This window comes from Columba livia, chromosome 27 (genome assembly GCF_036013475.1).
Source record: "Columba livia isolate bColLiv1 breed racing homer chromosome 27, bColLiv1.pat.W.v2, whole genome shotgun sequence".
Lineage (NCBI taxonomy): Eukaryota > Metazoa > Chordata > Aves > Columbiformes > Columbidae > Columba > Columba livia.
In genome coordinates this window covers 1,435,791-1,449,024 of record NC_088628.1, presented here as the reverse complement: position 1 = coordinate 1,449,024, position 13,234 = coordinate 1,435,791, and the positions used below count along the sequence as shown (strand labels likewise).

The 13,234-nt window shown below is 44.5% G+C and overlaps 1 protein-coding gene across 9 annotated transcripts in view; it reads left to right on the top strand.

Moving 5' to 3' along the window:
• Positions 1-13,234, top strand: part of PTBP1 (polypyrimidine tract binding protein 1) — a 24,720-nt gene extending 11,486 nt beyond the window's left edge. For 5 of the 9 annotated variants that reach the window (XM_065042112.1, XM_065042114.1, XM_065042115.1 and 2 more), the window contains 13 exons: positions 455-530; positions 1,124-1,296; positions 2,321-2,467; positions 2,933-3,103; positions 3,776-3,886; positions 4,189-4,363; positions 4,927-5,013; positions 6,211-6,359; positions 8,789-8,822; positions 9,321-9,413; positions 9,635-9,851; positions 10,086-10,163; positions 10,481-13,234. In XM_065042112.1, coding sequence (XP_064898184.1) covers positions 455-530; positions 1,124-1,296; positions 2,321-2,467; positions 2,933-3,103; positions 3,776-3,886; positions 4,189-4,363; positions 4,927-5,013; positions 6,211-6,359; positions 8,789-8,822; positions 9,321-9,413; positions 9,635-9,851; positions 10,086-10,163; positions 10,481-10,613 — 1,644 coding nt within the window. In that variant the 3' untranslated portion in view covers positions 10,614-13,234. The remainder of the gene's footprint in view (positions 1-454; positions 531-1,123; positions 1,297-2,320; positions 2,468-2,932; positions 3,104-3,775; positions 3,887-4,188; positions 4,364-4,926; positions 5,014-6,210; positions 6,360-8,788; positions 8,823-9,320; positions 9,414-9,634; positions 9,852-10,085; positions 10,164-10,480) is intronic. The other 4 variants (XM_065042113.1, XM_065042117.1, XM_065042111.1 and 1 more) reach the window with 1 other exon arrangement.

Here is a 13,234-nt window from a genome sequence, read left to right as displayed (position 1 = left end):
GGGCTGTGTTTGCAGGGGATGGAGCGGTGTAGTGACGGTGTGGGTTGCCGGGCTGCTCCGTGTCTGCTACGGCATCGTTCCAGCTTCACCTGAAAGCATGAAAACCTTGTCGGATACGAGTAGTCAGAAATCTTCTGTTAAATACAGCAGGAAAATGCGAATATCGGCGCACAACAAGGCGTTTAGTGGCTTCAGACAGTTCAGCAGCGCTTAATCTCCTACGACTCCTAATGCTTACCCGAAAGGAGATATTGGATAGTGCTACTCAATTATTAAATTGGATCTTACTGATATTTAATTTATGGTGGGGGTGAGGTTCACTGCCCGCTGTCAGTATATTTTCACTTACTGTTCAGTTTCTCTACACCTTCATCTCGGTTGTTCTACTTTAGGAGTACCTGAATAGAATTGAGTGAAAATGCTGTCAGTTTACCTTTCGTCTTTTCTTTTCCAGCGGGGACCTGACGAGCTTTTCTCTGCTTGTGTTACTAACGGACCCTTTATCATGAGCAGCAACTCTTCTTCTGCAGGTAATATTGCCTACAAAATAGAATAGCAATTGATAAGTACTGTGAGGAGGTCTGGTTTTGGTTTGTTTTTTTCCCCTACTTAGCCTTAATTTTTAGTACTTATTAAGCCTCTTGTAGGACAGTGATGAATAATAATAAATTTCTGTCCTGTACTCGTACAAGGTTAGTAGAACGAATAAAATCATTACAGGGCAGTTGCTAAAATGCTTTCACAGAATTAGAACACACAGGTTTGTGTGTAATTGTTATGTGTGTAATCCAGCTAAGCTAAAATTGCTTTTTGGTTTGGATTCGCTTTACTATCACTTTCTATAAGATGTCCCAGAATGCCAAGAATCCCAGTCAAAGTGCAGAGGAATAAAGCAGCAATCTAGAATAGTGGCTTGGACCACAGCAGTGTCACCTGCGTCGTGTCATTGGAAACAACAACAGTGTGAAACATGCACTTCAGACTCCAGTGAAATTAGATTATGGAATTTCTCTGTAATAGAGTAATAGCTGGATGGGGAGCAGAAACTGTGTTTCAAAAGTTGGCAGTGGGTGCTTATTCTTTCAAACCCACTCTAATGAGCAGTAACTCTTGCCTTTTACAGCTAATGGAAACGAGAGCAAAAAATTCAAAGGCGATAGTAGAAGTGCTGGGGTCCCATCCCGAGTGATCCACATCCGCAAACTCCCCAGTGATGTCACGGAGGCCGAAGTCATTTCTTTGGGCTTACCCTTTGGCAAGGTCACCAACCTTCTCATGCTGAAAGGCAAAAACCAGGTATTGTCTCCGTAATTGAAAGCAGGGTTTGTGTCAAAGACTCGATGAGTTTGTCATCAGTAAACCAGATCCAAGTTGTTTAAACAACTGTTGTGTGTTAGGAGTCAATAACTTCTATGTACTATTATTTTACTTTTCCATGATTATCCCATGAGCTGTAGAAAATGCTATTTTCAGACTTACAAGGAACTAAGTCCATAATTATAGGTTGTCGCTTATAATTAGCACTATGCTTGATTTTTAAATTACAGACCAGGTAAATTATTTGGACAGCAGTGACATGAGTTGGCTTTTCTCACTCAAGCCGGTGTGACAGTTGAGTAACCACCAGTGTAACTTTGCATGTTAAGGACACCTTTACAGATCCCATAAATGAGCTGCGTAAAGCTGGAACACTCTTGGGTAATGCAGGTGATGTGCGTTAATTTGGTAACTAAAATTGTCTTACAAATTAAGGAGTAAAAAAAGCAAGCCAACTTTAATCATTGCTTAAAATACTATGTCTGTAATCTTAATTATGGAAATGTGCCTCTGATATATTGCGTGGTGTGATTATATGTAAGTACTTGATGTAATGACTTGCTACAGTCCCTGATGTTTTTGTTTTGAAGTAGAGAAAACCATAAAGGTATGGAACAGCGAGTGGGAGGTTGCTCAATAGGATAAGTGCAAGGACTCTGGATTCCTGCTGGATTCCTGAGTTGTTGCAGAGGCTTCTGTCACTGCCCCTTTCCTAAATCTCTGTAGTGTGGAGGTCTCAGGGTGAGGCTGAAACATCACATACATTAAGTCAGTCTGCACAGCAAAGATCCTCATTTGTTCTACACACAGTTGGTTCTTGAAAAATTCCATGTACAAAAACTTGCATGTAAATGCAGTTGTGAAAATCATATGCAGTTGAACCGGAAGTTCCTCCCGAAGCTGTGGGTTGTGTTGTGCTGTTGTGGAGTGTTACTGAGTGTTACTGCTGTCTCTTGGCGTGAGCTGCTTTGAGAATGTCCGTGTTGGCTTTGCCTTTGTGCAGGCGTTCATAGAGATGAACACAGAGGAGGCGTCCAACACCATGGTCAACTACTACACCACAGTCACTCCCGTCCTCCGGAGCCAGCCCATCTACATTCAGTTCTCCAACCACAAGGAGCTGAAGACAGACAGCTCTGCAAACCAAGCCGTTAGTTTGTGTTCTTTCCGTTGTCCTGCCGGTGGGAGGGACAGATGGGTCTCTTCTGCTCCTCTGATCTGTGCTGGTGGAGATTTGGTGTAACTATGAGTGCTAAGCAGAGCATATTACCTTCTAGCTTACCAACAGTTACCGACAGCCTAGTTTTGCCTTTTTTCTAAATAATGGAATAATTTTGCTGCCTCAGATGCTGAGCAAGGTTCTAGCAGTACCATAAGCACTTTGTTTAGTTTATATTTTTGCATTGCGCTTACTGATTGGGGTGGTCTGCATTGTCCACGTTTAAATGTGCTAAAGTCATTGCATCCCCAGCCTTAGGAACCGTAAGTTGCTTTCTGTTGTTTTGGTAACTGCTGAGTTCTGCTAGCGCAGTTTGCAGATAGGAAGCTCAAGAAAAGCTCAGTGGGTATTTTTGCAAGCAGAGGTGTCACTCTAACAGCATGTCTGGTTCTGCAGCGGGCCCAGGCGGCTCTGCAGGCCGTGAATTCCGTGCAGTCCGGGAACCTGGCGCTGTTGGCTTCCCCCGCGGCCGTGGATGCCGGGATGGCCATGGCTGGCCAGAGCCCCGTCCTCAGGATCATCGTGGAGAATCTCTTCTATCCTGTCACTCTGGATGTTCTGCATCAGGTAAAACATATCACCACAACTTCTTGAAGAATTCTGTCAAATTTCTATTTTCTGGAAGCTCGGACACCTATACACTCTTCTATTTTTGGTCCCAGTCTGGCCAGACTTTAGTTTCCAGAGGTTTGATTGCTGGTCCATTTTAATTGGATTATGGTCTGGTACAGTGCAAGGGACAAATGTTTAAGTTTTCAAGACAGCTCTTCAGGTTCTGTTTAGGGTTTAGCAGCAGTAGCTGTTCTATGTCCTTGTCTGAGGGTAAGGGGAAACAAATCTGGAGTCCAGGAGTCATTTAGGCAGCAGCCTGTTTGGAAAGTTGCTGCTGTCTGCTGCGCTCACTTAATCTCATCTTCGTGTTTAAAATGTGAGCTTGACTGCAGTTAAGAATCCCTGAAATTCTTGGAAGAGTTCCAGTTGCTGAAGGTTTATGTGAATCTTCCTGTCTAAGAACGCATAACAAACAGAGGCTTTAATTATTAAGGGGGGCAGTTCAGTCGCCCGGATGTTTTTCTAGTGTGATGCAGGTTAAACAATGCCCACAACACACTTCAAAACCTTGGATGTATAAGTTGGAGAGGCAACAAGGTGAAAGGGTAGCTTCTGTTGTTTCCGAGATCAGTATGAAATGAACTTACTGGAAATGACGTAACAAGATTCGCAAATCTTGTCTTGCAGATTTTTTCCAAATTTGGTACAGTCTTGAAAATCATTACATTCACGAAGAACAACCAATTTCAGGCCCTGTTACAATATGCTGACCCAGTGAGTGCTCAGCATGCCAAACTGGTGAGTAGTGTGATTGCAGGGCTCAACACCTGAGTTACATTAACTCTTGGGCTGGGGTTGATGTTAGAAAGGTGCATTTTGGAGTCTTTGGTTGCAAGTTTTTGTGAGCAGTGCCCCGCTGGCAGCTCACGCGTGTCAGTCTTCAGTATGGCCGATTTGGGTGGGTACTAAAGGGGGCGACATGAAGCGGTGCTTCCTCTGCACAGCAAGATACCCGGCAGGAATGCAACACCACCTCCTCAGATTTGTTGTGATTTTAGTATGAATGCACCTTGGATGAAGAATGGTTTGTTTCCTTGCAGTCTTTAGATGGACAGAATATCTACAACGCCTGTTGTACGCTGCGCATAGAATTCTCAAAGCTCACAAGTCTCAATGTAAAATACAATAATGATAAGAGCAGAGATTATACACGGCCAGACCTGCCTTCTGGGGATAACCAGCCCGCTCTCGATCCAGCCATGGCAGCTGCTTTTGGTGAGAATTCCTGGTGTGGGAGCAGGACAAATGTAACCGATACATGTGTCAGCTGCGGGGGGGTGGGCACGTAATCCTAGTGTATTGGTCATCCCAAATTTGGAAAGCAGTGGGGCTAACGAGGAAAATTTGGGAACCACCAAATCAGACTTGTGGAACATGTGGGTGCACATCCTGCTCTGAAAACTCCTCCGGCTCCGGGTTCTCCCGCTGCCTGTGCTGCTGGTGCCATCTGCTGTTGTGCCCACAGTGCGGACTCAGCGATAATTCGGGGTGTTGTAACCTGGAGTTGGAGAACTCTGCTGTGGTGAAGCAGTTCCAGGAGCCTCTGGGCTGTGTTGTGGTCCCAGCACCACCCGAACAGCAGCAGTTAGGGGAGGAATGGCTTTTGTAATTCCTTGAAGTTCAGTGTTACATTAGAGGCATTTTTGAATGACTGTTTATGTTTTAGGGTTTAACTTTTAACCAAGTGCTTATGTTGAAGGACAGATCAAGGCATTCCAGCTAAGTCTGGAGTTTTCTTGCTGTTGGATGTCTTTGTATAATGTGTATATCTTTCCCAGGTGCCCCAGGAATAATCTCTGCTCCATATGCGGGAGCTGGCTTTCCTCCTGCCTTTGCAATCCCTCAGGCTGCAGGTACTGTAGTTCGTAAGTTGAATTTTTACATAGGTTTTCTGTTGCTGAAGCATCTTCATGTTCTAAAGCTAAGCAGTGATGATTTTTGCTGGGGTTAGACATGTAAATTCTAAATGCTGGTTTTTAGGCATAGGAGGGAACAGTGTTTCGTTACCTGATTGCAGCTGTGGCACCTCTGGCTGGGCAAGATCCCAGTGACAGGAGGAACACAAATAGTGGGATGGGAGAGACAGCAAAGGCAGCATTTAAAGTAGCTGGGGCAAATGAAATGTTTTTGTATTTTGAATTTCCTCATGTGGTTGCAGAAGTTGGGAACTCTTGGACAGCTGTAAATGTGGTCAAAAGCAAGGAATCGTCCATTTCTTTCCCAGATATTTTGAGTAAAGCTGGTATTTAAACATTAATTACTTGCACTGTGAAGTTTACAGCTCATGTTCCAATAACAAGTTCTTGTTACTTGCAGAAGTAGCCAAGTGTCTGAGATTAAAGCCTTTGGTTTTAGGTGCTAAATACACTCATTGGCGTGCCAGACTAAACAATTTCTGCTTTGTTTTTAATAGCATACCCAGCTATCTTGACTTTCATGTAGCCTGATGGAATTTCCTTGCTTATGACAAACAAGCACAGGGATGTTTTGGTGATGTCCTGTTCCCCTTGGAGAAGCTATTCCATCCCATTGATGACTAGCGATTGTCTTGCACTAAAGCTCTTCCCTCTGGAGGGCTTCTGAAGTGCAACTACAAACGCCTATAAGTAAAACTGTAATGTTTCTCCATTCAAGAAGAGACGAGTTGATGGTAGCATATGATATCTGGTTGTTCCATGCATGTTTAAGGATTGGAGTGTGTTTGGCATGCACTGGTTGGAAAACCCCTTACAAATGCACTGTTTGTGACACCTGCCCTGCACCAGCAGCTTTGTGCTGATTCCGCTGCTTGTGAAACGTGCAAAGTCTCGTAGTCAGCAGGATAGTTCTGAGAGGCACCTTGTAAGCACCAGGCATTGCAAGGGCAAATCCTCTTAGAAATGGGAACATTTCCTGCAGCACCAGAATTGGAGGCTCCTGTTACCCTTAGAAGATGTGGTCACCATGTGTCGGATGGTTACATGCATGTTATAGAAGGTGTGCTGCTCTCCCTTCTGGTGCAGCAAACACGCTAGAGTACCTGCTGTTAATTGCTTTACTGGTTAATATTCTCTAATTTCCAGGCCTGACAGTTCCAAATGTTCACGGAGCACTAGCTCCTTTGGCGATCCCCACAGCAGCAGCTGCGGCGGCTGCGGCAGGACGGATCGCCATCCCCGGCCTCGCCGGGGCAGGGAACTCTGTTCTGCTGGTTAGCAATCTGATTCCGGAGGTTAGTGGAGTCATCATTTACCTTTTGTTCTCCTTCCTGTTACCTCTGCTTTCACTTTCTGAATACAGATTGTGCTGAAACTCATTGAAAGTGAAATCCTACTGTATCCTAAAGGAAACGGCAATAGTAGGAAAGCAAATGCCAATTGCTCTGCCAGCTCTAAGCCTCAAAGCAGATCAGTACTCTAGTTGCTGTAGGGAAATGGGAAAGTCCATCTCTCCAATTAAAATCCTGCTCTTCCTTGGTCCGAAGCCAAGGATGCTGCCTGCCTGCTCGTGTCCCTCCCTCCGCGGTGCGGGGCCTCCCTGCCCTTCCGTGGGTCACAGAATAGTCATGTCCGTCCCGTCTTTCCCTGAGCATGTTGTAGTTTTCAATACATTAATTCAGAACTACCGAGGGTTTGTTTGGACCTCAGCTCCTCGTGTAGTGTCTGGGCCCCCGCCAGCTTGACTCTGGACCTGTGCAGCGTTTCCTCTGCCGTGTGCTTGCACATTTCCCTTTCCAAGATGCCTGGTAGTTTTTCCTTAGCTAAACCCCTTAACAGCTCACAGTTTACATTTTCAGTTCCACTCAGTGAGTTGAAATATTTGGGTTTCTTTAAAAATAAACCAGGTAATATTTGAATGGAAGTTGTCTTTGAAAGACAGCTTCATAAAATAATTTGATATGGGTATCTTGGATTTCTCTGCAGTCAGCTTTTGGCTCTTTGTTGGATTGAAACTGTAGATCCCTCTAGTGTGTGCGATAGAGTATGATGAGTCTCTGCTGAAAAACACTTTAACTGGTGGGACTGTGCACACAAGTTAGTACTATGCAAAGCCATAAAGCTTACCAGTGATGTCAGAGTAACCACAAAACCTCTTTTGCATCAAAGGGAAAGCCTGGATGTGATGAATGACCAAAATATTTAGCTCTTGACGAGACAAACCAATTGAATCAGTATTTCAGACTACTCTTTTTATCTGTCGTTACTGTTTTCTCCAGGGCATGAAATAACGGCGGGGACTGTGGCAGAGCTTTGGTTTGGATGAGTTTCTTCCAGCCCGGAGCTCCTCTGCCGTTCAGGAGCTGGCTCTGCCTCAGTGCTGGGACTTGCTGGTCAAACAAGTCTCAATGTTAAGAACCGGCATTGTTACTCTTGACCAGTGCAATACTGTTGAGTGTGTTTCATGGGCTGGTTTCGCTGGCTCTGAACAGGCAGGTGTGCACAGCAGTTATTTCATGCCTTGTGGTTTTGATGAGCTCTTCACTATCCATCCAGCTTATCTTTGGGCTAGAGAGACTTTGATACTTGTACTGAAGCTGTGAACTAACAGACCTGAAACTTTTTCCATTGCCTGTGTAATCAGTGTTGTAGAAACTGACCTGTGCCACAGCCGGTTAGTGAGGAGACAGTATTGCGCGGAGTGACTGCTCGGTGAGGCTGTACGGGGCTTTTTTCTGAATCAACACGGCAATTGAGGTTGTTCCACTTTTCCTTGCCGTGAGGAGTTAAGGAGGCTGCACGTCCAGCTTGCACTGACTTTGCTGTGGGTGCAGACCGGGGTGTGCGGAGCCATCGCTGGACCCCGTGGCATTTGGGGGGTCCTGACAGACCTGGGGGTCCTGCGTTCCTGCACAGCGAGCGCTTTGGGCAGAGCCCGGAGGGCTTGGTAGCGGTACAGCTGCTCAGCCAGATGTTCTGCTGGTGGAAATGGTTCTGCTCTGGGTGTCACGGCTCGGGCTGTGGGATTGATCCTGCGCTCCTGGTCCTGAACAGACACGGCTGTGCTTGACTCCCAGTCCTCTCCCCTAAGAAACTGGAGAAATACTTTTAGTCAAATTTTAGGGAACACCATCACAGTTTAATTATTAAAGCCTGTAGCAGTCACTGTTGCGATACTGTCTCTTACTTCTTTGTATATCTTAAGTTAAAATGCTTTTTCTTTATCATTGTGTTCCACTAGGTAAAACCTATTAACTGTTTCTGTAAACAAGTTATTGTATGTAGAATTCTATAAATCTGACTGATGGAACACTACATATTTCCTTATGTATTTACTGACCTGTGTTTTTTGCTACTTTTTTCTTTTCTCCCCATCCCTGAATTTTTGTTCTTCCCCTGATCCGGAATTTCTTTGCCAACTGACTGCACGGTACTTCTGCTTCCTGTTGTTGCTTGAAACACAAAATAAAAACATTCCCCTTCCAAAAAAAAAAAAAAAAATAAACCAAAAAAAAAAAACCAAACCAAACCCTGCTCTTCGGAAACCAACCTGCCCTTCAATATTAACCATCTTGAAAACTTCATCATCCATCAACCAATTTCGCCATTTCCTGCGGGGACTCTGCCCTTCCTCGTTGTGGACGATTTGTGCAACCTCGCTCTCCCCTTCGATTCCTTACCTCTTCCCTGTCCCTCCGCTGCCTTGCTCTGCTGTTCTCTAAAGAGAGTTACACCCCAATGCCTCTTTATTCTTTTCGGTATGTTATTATTCACACTTTTTATTACCTTGTTTTTTCATTTATTTGAGATTACTTCAAAAATGTACAGTTTGCAGTTTGCCTTTTTTTTTTTTTTTTGAATGCGTAATTTCATTTTTACATTGTTTACTTAGTTTGCTGTTTAATTTAGTTTGCCTTTATTTTACATTCGGTTATGCATGGTTTATTGCTTTGCATGTCTTTTGATGAGAGTTTTAAATTGTGATAGCATGCTAAATTGTCCAGTCTTCTGGCAGTAAGATTTGTTTGCTTTTTGCTGAAACCCAGTATCTTTTCTTTAATGTATTGTTCCATTATTATTCTGCTATATAAGAATGTTCCTTAATTAGAGCAGAATAAGTAACGATGGTTGGAATGAGATCAGTTCTGGTTGCGAATGAATGTTTTTGCTGTTGGATTGATTAGCTAATATTAAGTTGAATGAGAGCATGTTTTTGCCCTTACCTAAGACTGTTCTTGTTTCCTCCCTTTTTGAAGGAGTCTACGGTGATGTGCAGAGGGTGAAGATTTTATTTAAAAAGAAAGAGAATGCCCTAGTTCAGATGGCTGATGGAAACCAGGCCCAGCTTGGTAAGCAAGCTTAAAAGAGTCAGACTGATAGCACTGAAGAGACCTAACAGGGTTTAGAGCTTTGATATCAGTGCTTGCTTCAAAAAACAAAGGCCCCAAACCTGAACGTGTCTCTGTATTGAACATGTGGCTTTGGGGGCAGCTCTGGGGAAGGTAAATCTGAAGGGCGAGCAGAATAACCATAGAATAACCACAGCGCACGCTGCCTTGCCCTGTTGCAGCCATGAGCCACTTAAATGGTCAGAAGCTCCACGGGAAGCCGATCCGTATCACGCTGTCCAAGCACCAGACGGTGCAGCTTCCCCGCGATGGGCAGGAGGACCACGGCCTCACCAAGGACTATGGCAACTCTCCTCTACATCGCTTTAAGAAACCGGGCTCCAAAAATTTCCAGAACATCTTTCCTCCTTCTGCCACTCTTCATCTGTCTAACATTCCGTAAGTATCTGCGTGGGGAGTCCCTGTGTGGCCGGGGATAGAATTTTGGCGAGTTTAGTGTCGGGAAACGCAGTCAGTGTTGTGCTGTTCGCGGGAGGAGAACTTGCCCACCCTCCTGTTCTCATCACCGTCTCAGCCCAAGGAGCCACTGGTAGAGAATTTTGTAAAGATGAGAATTGGGTTTTAGAGATTTAGTCTGTCAATATACATTTGACTGGAAAACCTTTGTTTCAGACCTTCGATAACTGAAGAAGACCTTAAGATGTTGTTTTCAAGCAATGGTGGGATGGTCAAAGGATTCAAATTCTTCCAGTAAGTGTTTTCTCTTGCATCCTGTCCTTACAATGGGCTTTTCAGTGTGGTAGCACTTAGTGCTGGTTGTGTTACAACTTGGGTGAAGAGAAGGGTGAGCAGGATCATCATTTGACTCTGGAATTGAGAATTGCAGGGTAAGCCAGGACTGAGTGTGGGTGGAGGATGAAAACTGAGGCAGCTGAGTGACGAGTTCAGTATTCATGTTTATCATAAAGATATTCTCTTCCTTATAAAAAATAAGTGTCTAGCTCTTGCCAGTTGAATTTTCCGCTGGCCTTGTTGAGCGAGTGTGACTCGAGTCTCTGTCTCACCAGGAAAGACCGTAAAATGGCTCTGATCCAGATGGGCTCCTTGGAAGAGGCCATTCAGTCGCTCATCGATCTCCACAATCATGACCTGGGTGAGAACCATCACCTGCGTGTGTCCTTCTCAAAGTCCACCATTTAAAGCTTGGGAAGGCGTAAGACAAAAATGGACTTGACTTAAAACCTCTTGGGTTCAGCCTTGACCTTAAAAAGGCTGAACACGAGGGTTTCAACTTCCATCATTCCAGAAAAAAAGCCACTTTAAAAATGCAGCTGAAGTGACCTTAAGAGACCAGAGATTTTATTTTTTTAAAGAGAAATCAGTTTACCGGTTTTTAAAAAAGAAAAAAAATTAAATCTAATTGATATTGCTAACCTTGCGGTGATGGGTAACAATCTTGACTGTTCCAATAAAAAATCACAAGCTCAAGTTTACACTTTGGAACCTGCTCTGGGAAATTCCCCTCCCCTCCTGCTCCTTCTCCCCCAAAAGCAGATCCTAACAAGTTTATCAGGTTTCACTTTGATGCCTTTTTGATTTTCTTTACCCATCCATGCCTTGAAAGACCTAAAACCACTGTGTAAATTCACTTTAGCGCCTTTGAGTCAGGATTTTGCGAAATTCATGGTGTGTAGGAGCTCCAAACTCAATCCAGCACAAACAAATCAGTCGCGTTGATCCTGCCCGACCCGTGCATCTGCTGTCCTGTGCCTTAAACCTTTTCCTTCTTTGGGGAAACATGGGAAGCGTAGGGAGCGCTGGGGGAGCCGAGGGAAGGGGTGAGCGGCGCCCCCGGGCCCGGCCCCCGCGGGGGAGGCCGAGTGGAGCTGGCAAAGTGGATAAAGAAAATATTGGGCTTTTCAGTCTTGCGGCAGCCGCAAGAAACGTCTCGATCTGTCTTGGTGCCGCTTCCACCCTGCTCGTGGTTCATCGCCACCCGCGAAGCCACGAGCGGGGTTTGCCCGACTCGCGGCGCCGGGCAGGGAGCGTTCCCCAGACCAAACACATCCCGGCAGTTCGATCATGATGCAGAATTAACCACTGGTGGACACTCGTGAGGACGAATCATTCAGTTTGTCAAAATTGTGTGTGTGTATATATATATATCTAAATACCTGGCTAGGATTTGAAGAATTATTGGGTATCCCGTGTTTAGAAAGGTGTTCACGTGAGTCACCTTCACGCCCCTGATTTGAGATTAACCAGACCAATGTAGCTCTGCCGTCATTCTTATAGCATGTCTTCAGCATTTGAGCTTTTCATTTTTAATTCTTGTATTATACTTTTGATGCTGTTGCTGTCATCTGTGCCTAGCAATATTTCCAGTTGACCAAATATTCTAATCTCTTTATATGCAAAAGAAATAGTTTAAGTACCTTTTTATAGAATGATAAGATGGTATAAACGTAATCTAAATTTACTCCTTTTGTGGTATTATCCTTGTATACTGTACTTTTTTGTTTTGTAATTGAAACTGTAGGGCAGGAATTTAGTTGTCAGGCTGAGGTCATGACTGAGGATGAGTAATGTAACGAAACCGATACGACACGTTCAGCAAAGCGTTTGAGGTAACAAGCTCCGATAGCTTGTGAATTTAAAAGGACCCAGGCTCAAGTTTTCACCCTTTAACCTATAAGCCCAGATCTTTTAAGTTATAGGAAGGGAATTTAATAAAAGTAGAATGCGACAGATCGGTTTTTTCCCAATGATATGACTTTATTTTTTCTGGCTTACAACTCTTTCCCGGGCCATTCTGCCTTCTATTTTGTGTAATCCGATGTTGCCTTACATTTCCCTCTAACCTGCAACCTGTTCGGATGCAAAAATAACAAGAATCTTGTACTTTTTTTCAGGGTTTTTCTGCAAAAATTGTGGACCAAAGTTTGTTTTTTAATTGTCTTAGTGTTGCAAGTTACGATTTCCTCGCTCGCTGTGGGGGCTCCTGACTTGCCCGGCACTGAGCGTTTGAAAAGTCTTAACTTGTTGTAGTTGCTCCCTGAGCTCTCGAGGGTGTGAATTGTGCAGAGCAGCGTGTGGAGCCCGAGCTGGGGACACCAGGTTGGGACCGACCCCCCGTGTCCCGTTGGAGATGCCGCTTTGGTCACCTCTGACTAAACCTGTTAGCCAAGAGCCTCGTGCTCCTGCACCAGCGGCCGGGGGGTGAGTTGTTGGCAGAGTTAATTTGCTCATCTCCCAAAGCGCAGAACCCGCTCCCTGCGGGAGGATCCACATGTGGCCCAGGAACCACCGGGCAGAGGCTCTTTGGGACCTTTTGGTGGCCACCGGTGCCCATTTGGTTGCCCTGGCTTGTGTGCAAAGTGCAGGCGAGTGAGTTGAGGTGACCCCGGGACCAGGCGATTGGGGGTTTTTCCTTTGGATCCCTGTGTTTGCATGTAAAGAATGTGAGTAACAAAAGGGTGTACATATTTATAATTTTTTTATACCTGTTGTAAGACATGAGGGGGCAGCAAAACCCAGTTTTTTTATGGTGAACAGATGTATTGTATATTTTGATAACAGCTATTACAGGTTCAGTATTGTGGAAGGTGGGGTGGGGAGGGTAAGCATACACAACATCAGAATTCCATTGCCTCTTTCAAAGAATGTTTGTAATGCAAAAAGAAATGAAATTAAAACTATTTTATAACAACCTTTGTACCTTTCTGTAGCTCCATTATTTACTGTTCAGATTGTAGAAAGCAGTTATTGGCCAGTCTGTACTTGTGCTTTCAATAAATTTCTTCTGTATTCTTTGCTTCTGA